The sequence below is a fragment of the Podarcis pityusensis genome (assembly GCF_964106645.2).
Source record: "Podarcis pityusensis genome assembly, chromosome: 2".
NCBI classification, from domain to species: domain Eukaryota; kingdom Metazoa; phylum Chordata; class Lepidosauria; order Squamata; family Lacertidae; genus Podarcis; species Podarcis pityusensis.
This window is the reverse complement of record NC_138029.1, coordinates 57,190,803-57,211,785: the sequence shown is the minus strand read 5'-3', so window position 1 is coordinate 57,211,785 and position 20,983 is coordinate 57,190,803. Positions and strand designations below refer to the sequence as shown.

The window sequence follows — 20,983 nt, the reverse complement described above, 5'->3', positions numbered from 1 at the left end:
TGCTAAAAGGTGTTTCCCCCAATGCAGCCTGCAAAATTCATTCTCTGTAGCTGCATTCAGTCTGGAAGAAGTCGCTGCAGTAAATGGGAATCACATCCAGCAATCCCAAAACAAAATGTCAAAGACAGGCAAATGAATAACTTTTCAAAACTATTCTATTTGTAATTGTTACAGTCAATTTGAATATATTTGGCTGCAAAACTCTATATATTCTTCTTAATTTAGATAGGTTTTCCCCAAATCCCATTATTTTAATGGGGGGGATTTTAATAACACAGACCTTGAGTAGTAGCAGGCAAGGAACATGTGACAAGGTACTGATGAGGAGTGAGTAAAATAATACAGACATCTGTTAAACAAGCACATAATAGATATGCCCAGAGGGAAAGCAATTGGTCTCTAGGCATCAACACTTTTTGTTTATTTAAAAAATGTTTGCTAGCTCTCTGCCACCCTTTGGTCTTAATGGAATTTATCATATCCAGAGAACCACCAGATAACCTATTCTTAAGCCGTTTTAAGTGTGATCCTGTTCAGGTTCACTCAGAAATTAGTCTCACTGTGTTGTGAGGTTTATTCCCCAACAAATGTGCATTGGACCACAGCCTTACAGAGCAATCCTATAAATGTTTATTCAGAATTAAGCCCCACTAACCAGGCACTGTGAAAATTTTGGGCCAGTGGGCACATCTGGAATTTGGACAAAGGGCTAGTCACAAAGTTGCTGCCATTGGGGCATGGTGTCAGGGGCGTAGAGTGGGTAGCTGGAGCCTGGGGCGGGGCATGTGTTGCATCCCCCTGTGTTAGGAACTGGCTGGATGAGGAAGAGGGGTGGGATACACCCAACCAAGAGCCCCGCAGGGAAGGCACAGAAGAAGAGGATTTCACGCCTGGGGACTGGTGGTGGGACTCTGGTCTCACCTCAGAGGAGGGGAGAAGCTGGGATGTGCTAGAAGTAGGGTGCTTGAGGGGATAGCAAAGAGAGGACAGGGAGAGGAGGTTCCCAGTTTTGATGTAGGTGCTGATAGTGATGACAGAGGGGAGGTAGAACCTGCAATTCTCCCTCAAGGCCACTCTGACAGCTTTTCTGCTGACAGCTTGCTATGCCCCACCGAACAACTGCTTTGTTAAGACAGGATTGCCCTCTGTGTGTTCACTGTTCAAGTGTTTCTCTCTCTTTCTCTGACTTACGAACAACCTGCTCTCCCTGTCGGCTCCCTGACACCCTGGTGGACTGGGCAGCAATCAGTCCATTTGCTGGCCAGCATCTAATCAAGGGAGTCTCTCCTTGCAAACTAGCCCCAACCTGGGAGCAGAAATAAGGCAGAAAACGTGAAGCCAATAGCAATGCTGTGTCGCCTTGACCTCCTGTCCTTGCAGCTAGGTGCTCTGGGCAACACACGTGGCTCTGGCATTGCTTTCCCACCTTCCTCCTCCTCCCTGCCTCTTCTGTGGGTGGTGGTGGCACAAGTGCAGCTGTCCCTCTGCCAGCCATGAGGAGGCACTGCCACTGCCCAGCACCAAAGGCCTGGCCCAGGTGTGGCTTGCCTCCCTACAGCTCTGGCCTCAATGTGGGAGCCTGTTGTGGAGGTGCCTGGTTGTGCCCCCTCATAAATTTACGCCCGGGGCCATGGCCTCCCTGGTCCCACCCCCACTACATGACATAGCACAAACATGGCTGTCATGGCGGCATAGTGTAATGGCTGCTTCATCAAAGAAAGCACAAAAAGAGACAGAACCATAAAATAATGCAGGTTTGTCCCTTTTCCATCAATGGGGGAAATGCGCCTACATCAGCCACTGCCAGAGGAGATGGTAGGATGAATGTCCAATCCTGGCATCCATGAAATGTGATCATGTTTAAGGGAGCTGAACTAATGCAAACAGGAGCTGAGCAGGAAGTCCAAGCAGTCTCTCATGTGGATTTTTGAGGGAATATTTATTGAAACCTTTCATGGGTATCATAAGATGTATTGGGCACACTGATGCCTATGAGCACCACATTGGCAACCCTAAAGGGAGATGTTTCCAGCTCATGAATATCACAGTCATTTGTGTTTAGGTTGGGAACATGTACCAACAACTATCAATGTCATAAAACGTTACAGATATATACACTAGAGCAAATGTAGCTTTTGAGTGTTAATTTGAAGCAAGGAAAATATTGGTTGGCTGGCATCCATCTGTCTTGGGAGACAATGGAAAAGTGCCCTTTCAGGGGTGAAGTCAAACTGTTGGAGAATTACAGCGCCTGCTATGGTTGTAGAGACCACAAAAGAAGCCTTTATGTCTTATGGCTGGAATATGCTTATAGATCTACTTGTGTACTATCATGTAATCCATGTGTATAATTTAATCATGCAATACAGCATGGGTGCTGTTTCTCAACAAAAATGGTGTAGCTGCATTAATGGTTATTATTTCCTCTATTTAACAATGGTTGGCTCCTGATAAATTTCTAGTTTTGGGATTTACTGTAGAAAATTCAGTTCTATTTCTTAAGTAGCAATGTGCGGGTCTTTATGGCTCAGTTTTAAATTTCCCTGCTTTTGAACATCAATATGAACTACCCTTAACTTAAGCACTTAATAGTGCTTTTCCCCCACAGAAAACTAAGATAATCTTGACTTTGTGCATAAAATGAATTACTTTAATTAATCAGCCCCACTGATAATCTGGGATAGGAAATCAGACGGAAGGAATGATTCATGTTGTTCCATTCCTTCAAGGTCTGACCTTGGTGGAAGCTTAACAAAATAAACCTCACACACCCTAAACATTTTCAGGCTTTGCCAAGCTGGACAAAACACATTCAGCCTAATGGAGGGGATTTACAGAACTTTTACAATGTTAGTGTAATGACATCAGTATTTTAAAAACAAAGTTTAAACTATTGTTCTCCTGACACAGGTGCTCCAAGTTTCTGTGGAAATAATATGCAAACATCAAGGTTCCCACTTTGAACCAAGGCCTGAAACCATTATATCCATTTCTCAAGTAGACTGTCGTGATTTGACATTTTCAACAGAAAAACAACCTAAAACATTTTAAAATAGAAAATGTCACTGACTCCAAACCTTGTACCTGAAATAAAATGGGAATAGGATCAGGTTCCCAGATTATAACAGTGATGCTGCTAACACATAAGTATATTTAGAATATGTAAATTTAATAGCTTGGTATAGTAATCAGATCAGTCCAGCTATTATGCTTATATTTATTCAAAAGAAGCAAAAACAACAACATCCAGTTTTAAAAGGATTGTTTTCATACTCAACCATTTGTTGTGCAAAAGCTCTAAAAGGGAATAAACAGAGGGCAATGAATTGAATTACAGAAATGGCACTAAGAGATAAAAATAATAATATATTATTGCCAGTGATAAATTGATACACAAAGAATATAAATATATTTATATTGTTAGAGACATCTGAGTGAGTGCATCAAGAGGTCCTCATTATATGATTCACAAATGAGGTAGATTTGTTTAATTTAATTAGATAAGCACAATAGCTTTATTGGGCTGGGTGCACGTGTACCACTTGGGCTCTCTTTAAAAATATTTTCTCAGCACTGGGTGGCTAAGTCATGCACCCACCTTGACACAGGGTAGGCACTCCAATAGGAATAGAGATTTCTGTAAGTAAGGGTCTCCTGCTTTGGCTTTTGAGCTTGGCAGATGGGTTTGAAAAGTTCTTGTAACAAGTTCTCAGCTCCATTGAACTCCTCATCCCCTTGGTTCATGATCTTTGTGCTGATTAGAACAGATTAAAGCACTCCTGGTGCCATTGTTGTCTGTTGTCACAGTCACTAGGTAGGCCCACTAGGGCTCATCCTTGAATAGGAGAAGGCCCACTGAGAAAGGAAAATGCTCTACATTTGTGCATTCCCTAACAGTCAGGGGCGGCCAACGCTTGGAGCCAAGTGAGACGATTGTCTCAGGTGGCAAGGTACCCAGGGCCAGTAGATCCCAATGTTGATCTTTCTCTCTTTCCCCCAATTCGTTCCTAATGTTGACCTTCACTCACTCCTTCTTCACTGGCAGGGAGAGGGGTAGCTCCATTCTGGGGTTGCCTGAAGTGCTGAAATGTCTTGGGCCAGCCCTGGTTACAGCCCTCATACTTGCCACTGGCCCTCAAAAACACCAGCCCTATGTCTCCACTTCCTATCTTTCCCATAACCTTTGGTACAAAATGTGTGACATGATGTCACTGAGCTGAGAGTCTCTTTATCCATTCTCCAGTTGATTCCCTTGGCTTTCGAGGGTTGGGATTGGCACATTATATGCTTTGTACTGTTAAATGTTTGTGGGGGAGGAGGGAGAAAGAGCTGTAAGGTTGCTGCTTTTGGCAACAGCCATATGATTCCTGTAACTGAAACATATAATTCTACCATTAGAGGATGACATGGATGGGGGAAGCCAAGCACTGTGGTTCTCTGCTTCCCTTTTCCTCACTCGTGAGATAACTCAGCTCTTCTTGGCTGGCAACAAGATTCATAACTAAAGCCATACATTTTAGCAGCAGGCTCTTGCAATCTCTGGAGAGGGATAGCTTTATACTGTGAATGTGAAGGAAATGTGTCAGTCTCCAGGGGACAGAGCTGAGCACTCCACACATCAGCAGATGGAAGCAGCCCTCACAAAGGCACTCATTGATCCTGTTCTCCCACATTCATGGCTAGAAGAGAAGTTGTGGGTAGTAGCGTTCAGAAGGTTGGAGGGATAATGGGATTACAAGACCTTATAAAAAAACAAAAACACAACCCTAACTCTTGCCTTTCCTTTACCAAGCTCGCACAATTAACTGGAAATATTTAGTGTTCCTTTGCCACTCATTGGGTTGGATTCAAAGAAGAGCAAGCAGAACTCCACTCATGCAGTAAGGCTTTCCTGGCTGCTTCCACCATTGTACCCCCATGCACCCTGCAAAAAGACATTCGTGGAAGTTGAGGGACCCTTTGGAACAGCATAGGGTGTTTGCAAACAAACCAGTATAAAATACCAGCCATGCATTGTACTGAAATATGATTTACTCAGAACTCTTTTATATATTTTGCAAGAAAAAAAAGGCAGGGAGAAAAATTACAGCAATAATTAGCACAGAAAATCATATTATCATTGACAGCCAAACTAGATGCAGTACCATTCTCAAAACTAGCAATTGTTGAAGGGCTTTTTAACAGTAAACAGCATGTGTAGGAGGGTTTGATCTATGCTGGAACCCTAAAGGGATAGTAGGTGGCTCTAACCTTTTGCCCCTCATTGTGGTTACAATCCAGATTGGGTACCCTGTGTCTGCTAACTGACACACAGTAAACTCTTTCTGATTCATAGTTCAGTCTCTAACACTATGCTAAACCAGAGAAAATGCAAACAATATATCTTACCTTCAGAGGTCATGACTTCATTTCCCTCATGTGTCAACCCAACCATAGTAATCACGCAAACAGATGAAAAGCAAGGAACTAGGCTGGAGGATGCCTGGCATCCCTTTCAGTCCTGCAATGAAAGCAGAAATGAAGGTACCATTGTCTGTTAAATAGCCCTGCTTTCTTGGCCTCTGCAAAATACAATAGAGAACTTTCAAGTTCAGAAACTTTTCTAGTCTAGACAAAACAAATAACAAACTGAAACATCCAAAGGAAGGTGTCTGTCGTGCACTGACTCACTTCATTCAGAATTATGTAAGTTCATCTTAAGTCTTCCTTTGGCTTGCATACGTTTTCCACCCCCATACCAAGAGAGTTAAACTTGCATGATTGTCAGTTGCAACTCATCTGCTTCTTGCCAAAACTGCCTGTGGCAATTGTAATCAATAACAGTCAGTGATATTTGCAATCCACTAAAACAAACTCTTCTGTGTTGTTTTAATGAAACCCAGTTAATGAATCTTCTTAAAAGCGTATGCTTATTTTAATACAGTGGTACCTCGGGTTAAGAGCTTAATTTGTTCCGGAGGTCCGTTCTTAACCTGAAAGTGTTCTTAACCTGAAGCACCACTGTAGCTAATGGGGCCTGCCGCTGTGCCGCCGGAGCACGATTTCTGGTTTCATCCTGAAGCAAAGTTCTTAACCCGAGGTACTATTTCTGGGTTAGCGGAGTCTGTAACTTGAAGCGTCTGTAACCTGAAGCATCTGTAACCCGAGGTACCATTGTACAGTTTTTGTCTGGTCTCCTTCTTAAGGAACTGTTAGTTAGGGACAATTCTAAACTTAAACCATTTTATGGGACATTTTAGTGTTTGTGCTTTGGTTAATAAAAATATGTTGCTACACTGGTGTTCTTTTTTATGCTTTTTAAAAATCTAATCCTTTAAAAGTCAGCAATAAGCTATTTCATCAGCTTCCTCTCACCACCATCTCAGTTCTGAAAGAAACTGGCCTATAAGGGGTTTAATAAAAGGCAATGGCTAGAAGGGGCAGACTGAATGTTTAGGTTTCATGACACAGCATCTGTGTAATATTGTTAAGTTATGTAATACAGCATCTGGATAGAAAAGTGACTCTGTCAGTACATACTTCCAGGGTTGCTGCATGGGAGTGTTTTTTATGAAATAGAAAGCTTGAGAAGCTGAATAAATACCAGCTGCTGAGGTGTATATAAAGTAGGAATATAACAGACAACCCAAAACTATAGCAGATTAGATAGCAGCCGAATTAGCTAGGGGAGTTCCAAAGCCTGATTTATTTATTTTTTTAAAAAAGCATTAAGTGCCTTCCTAAATGTAAGGAGTGAGGGAGCTATTAAAGAGGGGAGAGTTCCAGAGGTGGTGGGCCATCACAGAAAAGGACCTGTAGAGTATTGTCAGCTTAGGAGTACCTGAAGGTATGGTTAGAAAGGCTTTTTAATCTTGGGCAGGATTATAGTCCTAACCTGACACAGTTCCAATGGACAATTCTGCAGTGCCAATCTTGCATACGTTTGGGTGCTGATGTTAATGGGGGAGGGAAAGAAAGAGAGATGAGGGGAATGGCCTGAAAGACAAGGAAGGAGCTTGCCTTCTGTGGATTGAGGGGTTTGCTAAATTCAAACAGAAAACGGTGGGTTTTTGTTTTGTGGCTCGGACCCTACCTCTGTTTTATACTTAATTTTGTTTTGTGATGGCACCTCAATCATTTGTAAAAAAAAAACCACTCATCTAACCTAAAGAAAACAGGTTTCCAATCTTACATCATTCATGTGCTATGCAATTCGTTTCTGAAAAGCCTGCTTCAGAGAATTCTGCTCTTTTATTGTTTGTTGTTTATTTGTTCTGTTACTTTAAATTATTGCTGGCTTTCTGTGAATTAACAGAAAAGTCATCTATAGTTACAGCAAGCTATTAACTAAAAACGACTGTGGTGAAAGTTTTGTCATCTATGATCCATATTAAGCAGCAAGTGCTTATTTATTTGTAAGAAAATCATTCTCAGCTTATTTAAAAGAAGCTACACATCTCTTCAGGAAACAGAATTATGGTCATTGCAATAAGAATGATCTCTTAACGCAGCAAGATATAATTAACCAAAACTCCAGAGAAATGTGTCATTAGATAACACTGGGGAAACCCAGCCAGATGGGTGGGGTATAAATAATAAAATAATTCTTCTTCTTCTTCTTCTTCTTCTTCTTCTTACCATAGTAGTCTAGCTTTACATGGCAATTGTGCTTGGAAGCAACAACAGATGCTGGGAATGACTGTGGAGAAAGCTAGAGGGTAAACATGGAGTTAAATTATTCACAAATTCATTGGCCACTAATCTACTTCCATTATATCATAATAGATTAATCTTGGGCACGAAGACTATTTGTTCTGATACCCATTGGTTCAAGGAAAACTTCATTTCATTTTGGAGTGTGGAATCCACTCCCCATTTTTCTTTCAAATTCAAACTACAAATTCAAATTACAGGATGTGTCATTAGCCTCCCTCAAAGGGAGTTACAAGCTTTGCAAGATTTTGGCATTAATACAAAAACAGCAGGAGGGGAAGCGATAAAGATTTAATAAACAGCATGATATTTCATGCATGACTGGAAAGTGACAGGTAATCTGAACAGCAGTCAGGGAAAGTTGTTGTGGAAGATAACACCCTGGCAGAAGGCTATTAGAATAGTTGCCACCATGTTGACTGTTTCTTTCAATTATAGAAACAATTTCTCATTTGTCCCTTGAACTGAATGAGCTGATCCAAAGCATGTGACAAAACAGTGAACCTTGGTAATAAAAATGGGGGTTTCCAAGGGCCAAATGCATTTGTAGTCCCCTCACAGTATAAGAGTCAGCTTGGATTTATCTAGCTTCTGAATGAGTCTCAATTGTAACATTTCCCCCCAGAATATCACTAATAAGTTAGCAAGGTGCAAGTTATATCCCTGTGGCTGTTGTCTGGTGCTGGAATGCCCAACCTGAACATCTACATACTCAGTCTTCAGCTACATATTGTTCAGAAAATATGCTTTATCACCTCTCTGCTAGTACACACCTCCCCCATAATGCAACATTGGCTTCCCACCACTCTATGGTCCCTATTCACCAGGCTATGGAACTGTGTGGGAGTACAAATGCTGCACTGGTGGACTCTTGTATGGCAACCGCCGGATGCTCTCACAAACAAGGATCATGAATACATGGAGATGGAAGTCTCTACTGGATCAAAGAGCATGAGAACATTGTTGGGTGAAACCTAATTCAGTACAGTGAAATCTCAAAAATCCAGCAGAAGCAGATTCCATAAGCATCCTTAACACTCTTTATTGACTCCAGTGATTCTCCAGTGATATTTGGCCATACAATCATGGCCTGGGTTTCAAGCTTCTAACCTGAACTATTGTCAATGGAGACTAAGTTCACTGAGCTGTTTAACTCGAAATAGGCATGATTCTGGCCACATAATATGTGGCACTCTACAGAGAAAGAGAAAGAAATAAGCCAATACATTTTAACCTTAGTTACAATCCTTATGAGCTGGAAATCGTTGCAGAGAGACTTTGGCCATTTGTAATGGATCAGCAGTTTTCCTGTGGGTTTCTCTGTTCTTTTCTGCTGGCTCGCTCAGTTCAAAGCTGCTTGCTCAGGGAAGCTCTAAAAACAGTGTGCTACCAGTTTCTACTCTGCTTTCTTCACTCTCACAACCCCAACAAGAATAAAAGTCAATAAATGTCCTGGATCTGCTTTTTCTCCACATACAGTTTACTTTGAGGAACAAATCTGAGTCGCTCGCTATTAAAACTTCATAGTAATTAAACTTTTCTTTCTCTCATGCAGATTAATCCTGGAAGTAAAGCCGCCCTTGCCAGCCTTTGCCCAGGTGATGTCATCTTGTCAATTAATGGTGAGAGCACAGAAAACATGACACATCTAGAAGCACAAAACAAGATCAAAGCTTGTCTGGATCAGCTGACCCTATCTGTGAACAGGTAAACTATCTGTGCTTGCCTCTTCATGCTGACGCGCTACATCTGTGCACATTCACCAAAATGTATGTAGTGAACCTGTGGCTGGACAGTGGAATTATGCATCTGCTTGCGCCTCACTCACAAATGTGCCATGTGTAGTATTCTAAATGTTGGAGGGTACATTCCTATATCCATTGAGTGGTATTCAAGCAGGTTTTACTCAAGAGTAGACCCATTAAAATAAATGAACATGATAGGCCCATTAATTTTAATAGGTCCACTCTGAGTAAGACTTAGTTGAATACTGCCCATTCTCTCAAAATGTTCAACTTTTTACTTTCTAGGAGTAAAGATGACCCTTTTTAAAAAGTCAGCATGCATAGGGATGTGTGCATAGACATATCAGAATGTATGAAGCAACTGACAGAGCACAATCAGTTGGTCATTTCCTACCTAATGTTCACGATACACACTTGTGGATTGTAAAATGGATTTTTATCACACTACATTTTCAAGTGCAACCTGTCCTTCTCCCGCCCCGAGGAGTAACCCTCAGGGCAAATGAGCAACCTGCCCCAGCAAGGGTTGGAAGTGAAGCTGAGGCCTTTTGAGCCTCTGCCTCCTAGACTCTTCCCATCTTTGGAGAACTAGAGCAGAGCCACACCACACATTTAAATCACATTCAATGCACATTTTAAAGTGTGTGAATTCTAGCAAAGAATCATGGGAATTGTCAGGGCTTTTTTTCTAGAAAGAGGTGTTAGAACTTGCTGAGCACCCACACAAAGCTGTTGGGCTTTTTTTTTTAGGGGGAACAGCCACTTTCGGCAACCCTGCTGCTGACTTCCACCTCCGGCACGCAGCCACAGTTTCAATCACTGTACCAATACAATCACCACAGCAACCCAATTGTCACACTGCATGGCCACAACCCTAAAGGGCTGCTGGAATGCACCTAAGAGGTGCTGGAACTCAGTTCTGGCGAGTTCCAGCTGAAAAAAGCCCTGGAAAATGTAGTCTTTTAAAGGTGATAGGAACTATAGCTCTGTGAGGGGGAAACTACACTTGCCAGAATTCTTTGGGGGATGTCATGTGTTTTAAATGTATGTTGAATGTGCTTTAAATGTATAGTGTGGATCTGCTCCAAGTATTTTAAAGCTCCAGTTGCTGCCCTTAAATATTTGCCGCCTGAGGCATCTACCTCACTCTGTCTCTTGGTAGGACTGGCTCTGTAGAAATGTAGAAAAGATCAGAGCGGTAGTAGGCGGAGAATATTATAGGGAAGCGTCTCAACTCTTATGATAGTTTAGCAATAGAACACAGTACAGAAGCTTTAAAATGCAAACCGAATTATCATCAGTTTCAGTGAATTTAAGTATTGCAAGTCTACAGATATGCTAGATGATATCTGGGGCCCTGTTTCTTGCTATCATTCTCATATTGTAAGACAATGAGCTATGTGGGGGTGTTTATCTCTAGTGCAGCAGGTCTCCAATAACTGTGATTGAATGAGACCAGATTGTTCAGAGACAACATGATGTAATGCTTTCAACACCACATGTGTTTTCACATAACTTTAACTAGCATATTTCTGCACCAAAATAAACTCTATTGTGGCTAAAGTAGATTTCTGCCATTTTGATAAAAGCTTAGCTGAACCAGGGAAATGAGTTTTGTAAACATTTGTGCACCCCTCAGAAACTGCCTCCCATTTTGGCTTCATCCCACCACCACCGCCCTAGAAAGGATATAACAGCATTTGCCCTGGGGGAGGAATAACCCTTGCAATATCAGAGAACTGGGAGGGCAGCTTCTAACATCTTTGCTCCATCTGCCTTCAGAACCAGTGAGAAAGTCTTGGCCTGTGAGGAACTAAAATCTAGCTGCTTAAGCAGCCATGTTTTCTAGGAGACCTCCAGCCGATTGGTAATCAGAACATCTGACATTTTTGCTACCCAGCGCCTCCTGCATTTGCACTGACCGGATGCCACTGAGTAGCTAAATCAGATGGGCTCTATGGCCCCAAGAAGTCATCACAATAATTACATGGTCTCTGAAAATTTTATCAATTATTGAAGGAGAAATTCATGGAGGACAAGACTATCAATGGCTACTAGCCATGATGGCTATGTTCTGCCGCCACTCTTGGAGTGCCTCTGAAAGCCAGTTGCTAGGAATCATGAGTGGGGAGAGTGCTATTGTGCTCAGGTCCTTCTTTGGAGCATTTCATAGGCATCTAGTTGGCCACTGTGAGAACAGGATGCTGTACTTCATGGGCCATTGGCCAGATCCAGCAGACTCTTACGTATTTAGGAAGACAAAGCCCAGTTAAAGTATTTTTTTAAAGTGCCGAAGCAACCAAAGTTTGAGGGAACAATGGCTGCAAACGTAATTAAAACTGGAAAGTAGAGTTTGGGGGAGTGCACACATTCTCAGAAATGTGTGAGAATGAAAATTCAACATAGTTCTAATTTTGATCACAAATCTTTTGCTTTGTAATTCTCCAATTTGTTACTTTTCCGCAGTTCCTCACTACTGTACTCTGCTCTTTCTTGTAAGGATTTGATTACTGTCCTGGACCTACTAACATTACTGGATGATACAGGAGTTGGGGTTTCTTTTGTTCCTTTTACTTCTCCATGTCAGGTCATTGCTGCATTTATGAATGCTTTATAAAGAATTTAAATCTAAAATATATTTGCCTCCAAAACTGAACAACTGCCTCTTTGTAAAAAGCAAGGTCTTTCCTAATGGGGAAACTCAATTTGTTTATTTTGTGCTTCAGCTAAAGCAACTACAGTAACATTTTTATTGATTCTGTTTTTAGACTGGACCAAATTAAACATAGGGGTAACGTGGGTTTTTTTATTTCTCCACTCAGCATTTAGCAATTTGTTGAATTCCTAACCATTCTGTCTGGCCAATAAAAGTTAGTCACTATTCAAGCCACATCCAGGTCTGTTTTGTCACTGAGAATGAGTCATCCTTGCATAGCAACGCTTCTCAAAAGAAATGGGAAGCTACCCTTCTGATAATTAATCTAGACCTCCAATATCCAAATACATCTATAAAATCAGCATGTTTAACATCCATTCCTTTTAAAAAAAAAACATATGTGTTTTATGTCCACAAAATTCCTGCATTGTGATGTTCAGACATCAGAAGTACAGAATGCATTTGCTTTCATTTTCCTACTTTCAGAAAAAATATTGCATTCTGTTACATAAAACGGATTTAGCATTTACACTGAGCTGACTTTCACTTGTTAGATGATTAGGAGAAATGTTCAGCTTACTGTTAGGAACTGGTATAACCTACAAATACCTTGCATTTCCCTCCAAAGTAAGTTCTGCTGAGTTCAACTGGACTTCAGCCTTGGCTGCATCAGTGTAAAAAAATAATTTAAGGCCCAGTCTTCAGAAACTCTATTCAGTTTGGACCTCACTGAAGGAAATAAAACTTGCAAGTACTTAAGAGTTCAGCGATACACATTCCACAGCTTATAAACTGGGGGTTACTGTCTTAAGAGCATTAACAGTTAGCTGTCATTTATATTCTGTGATTCAAAAAATGATTTTTGAAGGATTCCTGTTTATGTTTTAATATAATAGCCTTCTGGAACCTAGTGGATGCCTCTTAATGAAGTACGTTGTTCTTCTTAGTACTTCACAAAACAGATATCATAGCTTCTCATTTTATATTTTTTAAATTCTGTTATTTCTTACCTTGGCAGACTTGAGGGACTTCAATGAGATTTGAGATATTAAGTTCCAGTTCCAATTGGAAGTATGATGCTTTGATTTTCCTTCAGGTTGGAAGGATGATTATATATTATTTTTTTTTTAAAAAAAGCCAGCCCTGTAGGCCAAATTCTCAGCTGGCATGTATTAGGATAGCTTAGTTGGTACTAAGATTTTCACTGATTGCATATGTACCCTTTAGGTTTAGATTCAAGCTAAACGTCTAAGAAAACACAGACAGGGAGGATGGCTGTTCTTAATAGTTTGGATAAGTAGTTCCTGTAGTTTTGAGACACTGTGTTTTCACACACATGCATTCCTATCAGTGAATTATGTTTCTGCTTTCCTGTTTGTGTCCTTGACATGTTCTACTTTGTTTTCTTAATTTATTTTCTACCAGACAGAAGGGAGGGAGGGAGGGAGAAGAGAAGTGAAATAATAATAAAAAAACCACTTTCCTTATTTTCCATTTAGTGAGAGTTAAGAAAAAGCGCTGGGGGGGACTTCTGTAGACCAATTCAAATAGCCTAGTTGTTTATGATTTTGTTTCTCTTTATATATGCTGAGTGAATCCTCATGGAATTTGTTGCTGCTCACTCTTTGCCAAATAAGGTTCCATGGATACCCAGCTATGGCCATGTGATTAATGGTCATGTCAAGAGAAAGGACATGTCTCAATGAACATCTTTCATCCTCTGGCAATTGTTTTTCCATCCACTGTCCTTCATTAAATGAATTATTCCCATTGTGATATGTAAGAATCGCCCCTCCCGCGGCCCCTCTTCATACTATGTTCAGCCAATGCCCTTTCACTCCCATTGGAAAGTTCAGTAGGGAAAATAGCAAAGTGACATAATATTTCCATGTTACCAGTAAAATAAGGATTTTAGTTTTGAACAGTGGCTGGGTTAGACAACAGAATCATTGTTCTAATTTCAGAAGTGTGCCTTAGTTATCATTTTGATATATTTCCATATAATAAAATTCAATTTTATTTATTCATATATTCTGCTCTTCAAGGATTCTCAGAGAAGCTTGCTCTCTCTCTCTCTACCCAAACACACATTCATTTAAGTGTAAATGAAACTATAAACAATAAAGTTAGGAATAATGAGAACAGCACTGGAGGGAGAATATAAGCATAAAACAGACTTCAGACTAACAAATCTCAGAGACCTGCTGTATTCATGCATTATATTTAAAGGTGTACACTTAAAAGCATCCTTGGTGTACATCTGAATGTGTGAAGTGGCCACAGGTAGAACACCCACTGACTTCAAAGCCTAAGGATTAAGCCATAGATATGTGACTGTTTTGACTGAATAAGGGTAAGACAGTAGCCCCATTTGTTAAGATATGAGGCAGTGGAAAATTCTGACCAGTTCCAAACACGTCCTGCTTATGGAAGTGATTCATTTTGGTTACTGACATAGATGAGGAATTACCTAGACATCACCATGAAAGCTAGCAGATGGTAGGTCTAAAGTCCTTTTAGACGCAGGGGCAAAACGTCAAGGCAATACAGTAGTAAGGTGAGCTAGGAGTAGCACACATCAACCATTTTATGTGGGAGAAAGTAAGTGATGGGGGTAGGTGAAGTTTTAGCAGAGCAATTTAGGCTATAAATCAACTTATTTGCTTCTGTGTCTTCTTTGAGCCAGCGTAGAACATGGTTTCATTTATTACTCTGATGTGGCCAAAAGAGACTAAAATGTCAAGTTTATAGCAGATGTTTAAGGAAAGTTTTCTAACACGATTCTCTATGAATTCTGGTTCACAGAAATGTGATGTAAAGATATTTGCTGTTTAGCTGTTAATGATGCATTCAGGGGACTTTAAGAAAACATTTTCTTTAATAATTCTTCTTGCATGTCAGCTTTATGGACAACTGAAGCTGTTTTCTTCAGTAAGTAAAGAAAAGCATTCCAAACCAGTAAAGAATGCATGATATAATGCAGAGAATTGAAACAATATGGGTTTAGGAATTGACCTTCCAAGTTTCCTTAGGCTGAAACTCTGAAGGGTACTAGTGAGCACAGTGGTCACATAATAATGATGTGTAGTGCGCAGAAGGAGTGCAGTATGTGAGGGCAGTGATTTGTCATTGGGATGAGTAGAGGGAATGCCGCACTGTGTGCTGTGTGCCCTTGCCAGCCCACTTCCTGGCAGAAGGAGCACAGGAGGCAGGAGCCAATTCCACTTCATGGCAGCTGAAAACCACAGGCCCAATCCATTAATTTAGGCAGTGTGTTTGCAGCACATTTGGGTATAAAGCAAGGCTCCTTTGAAAGGGATGCCCTATATATGTTCGTTCTGTGCCGAGTATGGAAAGTGTTACTATGCATGACAGTCTCAAGTTTCCAAAGAAGGTGCCACTGAAAAAGTGAATCACACAATTTTATTCTTGTAACTCCTCAAATAAACATGTGTGTGTGTTAAAAGTATGCAACTAATGATCCAAGGGCAATATAGGCAGCTATCAATCAACTATTTTAATTAAAACCTATTATTAGGAGAAAAAGAGATACTACCTTCTAAAAAGTTGATGGGCATTTCCAATAGTAAGCAGATTTGGACAAGCAATCTCAATAGTTCTGTGTATTCTTTTTAGCATGAAGGAACTCTTCCATATACATGTGGTTCTTCTCTGATGAGGACTAAGTTATGATGTGACCAATTTGCATCCCATTTTATATTGGACCAAGACTATGAGCTTAGGGTTTGTGAGTTGGATGCCCCATATGTGAAGGTACAGCTCGGCAGATGTATGTCCACCCCCCCATTTTTCCAGGGCTGCTAAAGTGGGCAGAAAGGATCTCTGTGTCCACCCCCAATGATGTACAGTTGCCAACAGCCATACCTCATGATGGAATAGAATTAAGCTGAAGTAATGCATTTGTCTGGTGATTCAGAAGTGTCTGGTTGGAAGAACTTTCATGGTTGTTCTCCAGTGCTTTTTTTCACAGTGCTGTAAATCAGTAATATTTTTACCAAGAACTTTACAATCAAACTGAGGTGAATAATTGTCTCACTGTAGTTTGTTTCAGACAGCTGTATGGCCCAAAAATGAAACTCAGAAGCATTGTACTTGTTTTCCTTGGGCATTTTTGTAAACCACTGAATCAGATTGTTTTCCAGTTTTTCTAAGTAGAAATTTTGATGGGGAGAAAATGTGTCAGCTTTGGCCCTGGCAGCAACATTCACAGCTGTACAGATTCTTTGCAAGCCCAAAATCTAAATTTCTATAATACCCGTAATGTCTCTGCTGTTCTGGCTTTAAACCTAATTCTGAATACATTTACTGACTCCATTTATTTGAAGTTCTCCTTGATCACAGTAGAACTTGCTTCCAAATACTGTATGTCTGTTTAGAACTCAGTTGTGGGCATAAATTCTTCATGCAGCTGTGGAAGAGTTTGTGTGTTTCATTGTAACTTTCATTGTGTCTATTTCCTGTTCTGCTTACTAGCAAGATTTATTTAAGGATTTTGATTATTTTAAAAACCACTTGCCGTTTGATTGCAGTCAGAACACAAATACTGATTCTTGCCACAAGCAAATATCAAACTAATTGGTCTCATTCTGATGTAGCCTGAAACCATGGACTTAATTTGGGGGTAAACAAGCTTTGAGTTTCTGTGTTCCACATTCTAGACAAACTGGTTAGTTTTAGCTATGGTTTAGGGAAACAAGCCGACTTCAAATCATGGTTTATGATCCTGGATTTCTAAACCATTTGTTGTTGTCGTTTAGTCGTTTAGTCATGTCCGACTCTTTGTAACCCCATGGACCAGAGCACACCATAGTTAAGGTTAATCATGTCTTCAGGTTCATGCCTAACTATAAATCACAAATAATTGAAAATGGAAGTGAAAGCTTCTTACCTCCTCATGGCTGCACCAGAGAGGGAGGAGGGCACTAGACCAAGGGTTGTACATATGACACTGAACTATAGTTTAGCATTACATTTGAACCAGATCAAATGGATGGATGGAAATACATACATACTGTCAGTCTAAAAGGAGAAAGTTACACACACACACACACACACACACACACACTTGCTTACCTACACCTACAAGGATACTTTCTTTTTGCAAATGCTGGCTGAAACCAAAACAGCAACTTGCAACTGATTATTTCATTTTTAAATGCCAACAGTGATAATGCACTTGAGCAGTTTCTGTTCAATAAGATACATAAATGAAAATTCAACTGTGTTAGGCTTCACTCAAGAGGAGCTTAAAGCATCAGAACCCTTCCCATGGGTTTCAGTGGCTCTTCTTTTAGACTCAGCATTTTTCAAAGTTCTGAAGTTAAAGAAAAATCACATTAGTTTTGAAATAGAAGCCCCTCGGTAAAATTTCCTTGCTTAAGTTGCACATGTGTCCTACAACGTTTCTGCTTAATAAATGCCATCAATTCACATTAAATACAACTGTAGTGTTGGGCAGATTGGGACTGAAATCTATATAAAAGATTCTGGGCTACAACAGTAAAGCTGTACCTACCAGGAACAAGAAGATCCATATTTTCCAAAGTGACATGCATAGGTCTCCTAAGACTGAATGGAAAGTTACACGTTATACACAGAAAGATTCCAGTTTTTCCCTAGATTCACTTTCATGGCCAAAATGAGAAATACAGAGGCTTGGATCCAGACAAGTGCCAATGGAAGGAGGTGGGTGGGAGCTACTTACAGGAGGTGCCTTGACCCAGTTTTCAAATGTTCCCCATTTCCTACTCATCCCCCTTTCTCCTTAGCCTACCCTGAATTCAGGAAAGGCTTGGGGGGTATGTAGGCAGAAGTCTGAGATAAAGCTCTTTGATCCAGTGGTGACTTCCATCAGCAGAATGGGAAAGGAGGCAATTATTACAGTATTATTATTAATAATAATATTACATATGTATTTATACCCTGCTTTCCCCCCTGACATGACTCAAGATGGCTTACAAATAAAGACAAGAACCGCTAAAAATTAAACACTGATAGAATTAATAGCCAGTCTCCTCCAGGCTATTGATTTGACTCTTGGATGTGTATATATTTTCATTAGAAGAACACCAATATCTTAACTCTGCTCAACTTCAAGTTTACTGCAAAGTAACAAGCTATATTGTTATATATATATATAAGTTATATAAATATATGACTTTGTATTTCTTATTGCAGAGCTGAAAACAAGGCTTGGCCCCCTAATATTTTAGAAGATGGAAAAGCACAAGCTTATCGAGTCAATGTAGAACCAGAGCCACAGGTATGTGATCCTTTGACACTATACTATATCTGTGCCATTTTATAAGATAAAGCAGGAGGCTACTTCCTTTCACCAATTAGCTGATCAACAAATAAATAGACACATGAGATGAAATTTTAAAAGATAACATTTTTAATGTACAAAGTGCTTTCACTCGTATCCCATATACAGTGGTACCTCAGGTTAAGAACTTAATTCATTTTGGAGGTCCGTTCTTAACCTGAAACTGTTCTTAACCTGAGGTACCGCTTTAGCTAATAGGGCCTCCCACTGCCGCTGCGCTATTTCTGTTCTCATCCTGAAGCAAAGTTCTTAACCCGATGTAATATTTCTGGGTTAACAGAGTCTGTAACCTGAAGCATCTGTAACCTGACGCGTCTGTAACCTGAGGTACCACTGTAGTGCCAAGTGACTGTTCATCAGCACAAGGGTTTCTACTTATGCAACAGGACTCTCCCTGTCCTCCTGCTCTGGCTTCTGTTCTGGATTCCTCCAACCCTCTGGGGCAGATTTGGGGAGTGTGCAGTAGGAGGGGGGAGTCCTCTTGCACAAGCAGAAATCCTTGCCCTAACAAGGCAAGGGAGTTGAAAACATTTACTGTATTTCATTCATGTTCACTACAAACCTTGGCTTAGCTACCATGCCACACTGAGCTAAAAATCTTGCTTTTCTCATGATGTGTGACTGGAATCACTTCGTGCTTCTCTCAAGCACATGTCACAACACACAGTCAGTTCAGTGACTAATGGTACATTGTTCTATGAGGCTCTCCTCCAAGCCTCTGGCTGAAGTGAGGTGGGCAGCAAGGGGAGACAGGGGCTTTTCCATTGTGGCACCTTGTCTTTGTAGTTCTGCCCAAGACAGACTTGCCTGGCATACTATCAGTTCTCTTTTTCAGCACCACTGGAGTGCACGCGTACACATACAAAGTCAAATCTTTTGTTCTTCATCAGGTTTGCTTCTCTGGTGATTTAACATGAGAAGCAAAGTGGCATTTAAAGATGTTGTGGTGGCTAGAGTGACAGCTGAAATTAATCCACCTACTACCTGCATAGGAAATGGTGGTGATAAGAAATGCTTTGTTCTTTAACAGTTTTCACTTTTTCACTGTAGTTCCTGGATTACTGGAGAATTTGACTGCTAATGCCAAAATGGGGTTCTGAGTGCATCTTGTGCTAATTGCCATGAATATCTGATAGCAAATTAGACTGAGTAGGAAGTTCAGCTTCAGTGTCACTTTAGCCAAAGCAGCTCAACACTTCTGCCTAAACAGAGCTGCAGTACAATACCAAAAGCCCAAATGCACAAACAACCTTTTAACATAATATTTTGCCACTCAGTTAAATGAGCTCCTGCTGACCATATGCACAAGGGACTCAACAGTGAGAGAGGGTTAGTCACTAAATCAGATGGCCATTATGTACAAGGTGTTGAATGATGATGCGTACATGGGGGGGGGGGTACTTTAAATCATTACATTCCTTGCTTTTCAGTTTACATTTTCCTCTTGGTATTTTTGGTGATATGTACAATGACTTCGTATGTGGAGCCAGCACAATCTGAAATGAGGAAGGGGGAGGGGAACAGCAGAGATGGTGAGGACTGTAAATCTCTGGATTTATGGGAGTTAATCTATCAGACAGATTGGAGTAACACCCTGGGGTGGGGGGAACAAAGGCTGGTTATAAAGCAGGCAAAGGAAAGTCTGTCCACTTCTGGTCCTTATCACATTTTTACCCATAACTGCATTCAATTTCTGCATTATTTTTAACAATCTAAAAAAAAAAAAAAGGTCCCAGAATACAAGAGGTGCAGATCAGGTCTTTCCAGGTAGAAACTTGTAAGCATCAAATCCCTCAAGAATTCCTACTGAAGAATATTAGGTGATCTGACTGAACTCAGTGACACTTTGTTCTGAACAGACACACACAGGAATGTGCCATAACAGACTGAGCTGTAAACCAGGGAGTGTGTTGCTTCTGCTATGGATTTAGGAAAGACTATACTGTCAGCCACTATTCCCAACCTCCATATTCTGCAATACCGAGATGATCATACTGACCTACCCTGCAGGGTTGTTGTAATCATGTGTCTAAAGTGCTTTCAGAATTCTAAAGCACTATATATAAATGCTCCTAGTGTGGTGTAGTGGCTAGAGTGTTGGGCTAGTTCCTGAGAGACCAGGATTCAAATCCCCATTTTGCTCTGCCCTGAAGCTTACTGGGTGACCCTGAGTCTGTCGCTGTCTCTCAGCCATTACCTACCTTCAAGGGTGGTTGTGTGGATAAATTAGGGAGGAAATGTGGAATACGAATGTAACAATAACAACTCTCCTGTAAAAACTACAACACCTATCTCTGTACCCGAACACAGCCATTTTTCTCCTCTAAAATAGAAAGAATGCCTGTGCCACTGAGGAAAGGAAATCATTAGTATAAACTCTTCTGTGCTTTGTCTCTTATAGATTTTTTTAAAGACAAAATACACCCACATGGTGCTAATAAAAGAATGGGTTGTTTGCTTTCTTGACCACTTGCATAGTGCCGGATTTGACAGCTTGCTGGCATAACAGAGATTGGAAACTCATGTTTCAAACTGTGAGGTCAG

General features: G+C 40.6%; 1 protein-coding gene across 1 annotated transcript in view; it reads left to right on the top strand.

Annotated features, from left to right (window-relative positions):
- Positions 1-20,983, top strand: part of PDLIM4 (PDZ and LIM domain 4) — a 59,118-nt gene that overhangs the window by 4,264 nt on the left and 33,871 nt on the right. Inside the window, exons 2-3 of the mRNA XM_080997264.1 lie at positions 9,248-9,399; positions 18,292-18,376. Coding sequence (XP_080853390.1) covers positions 9,248-9,399; positions 18,292-18,376 — 237 coding nt within the window. The remainder of the gene's footprint in view (positions 1-9,247; positions 9,400-18,291; positions 18,377-20,983) is intronic.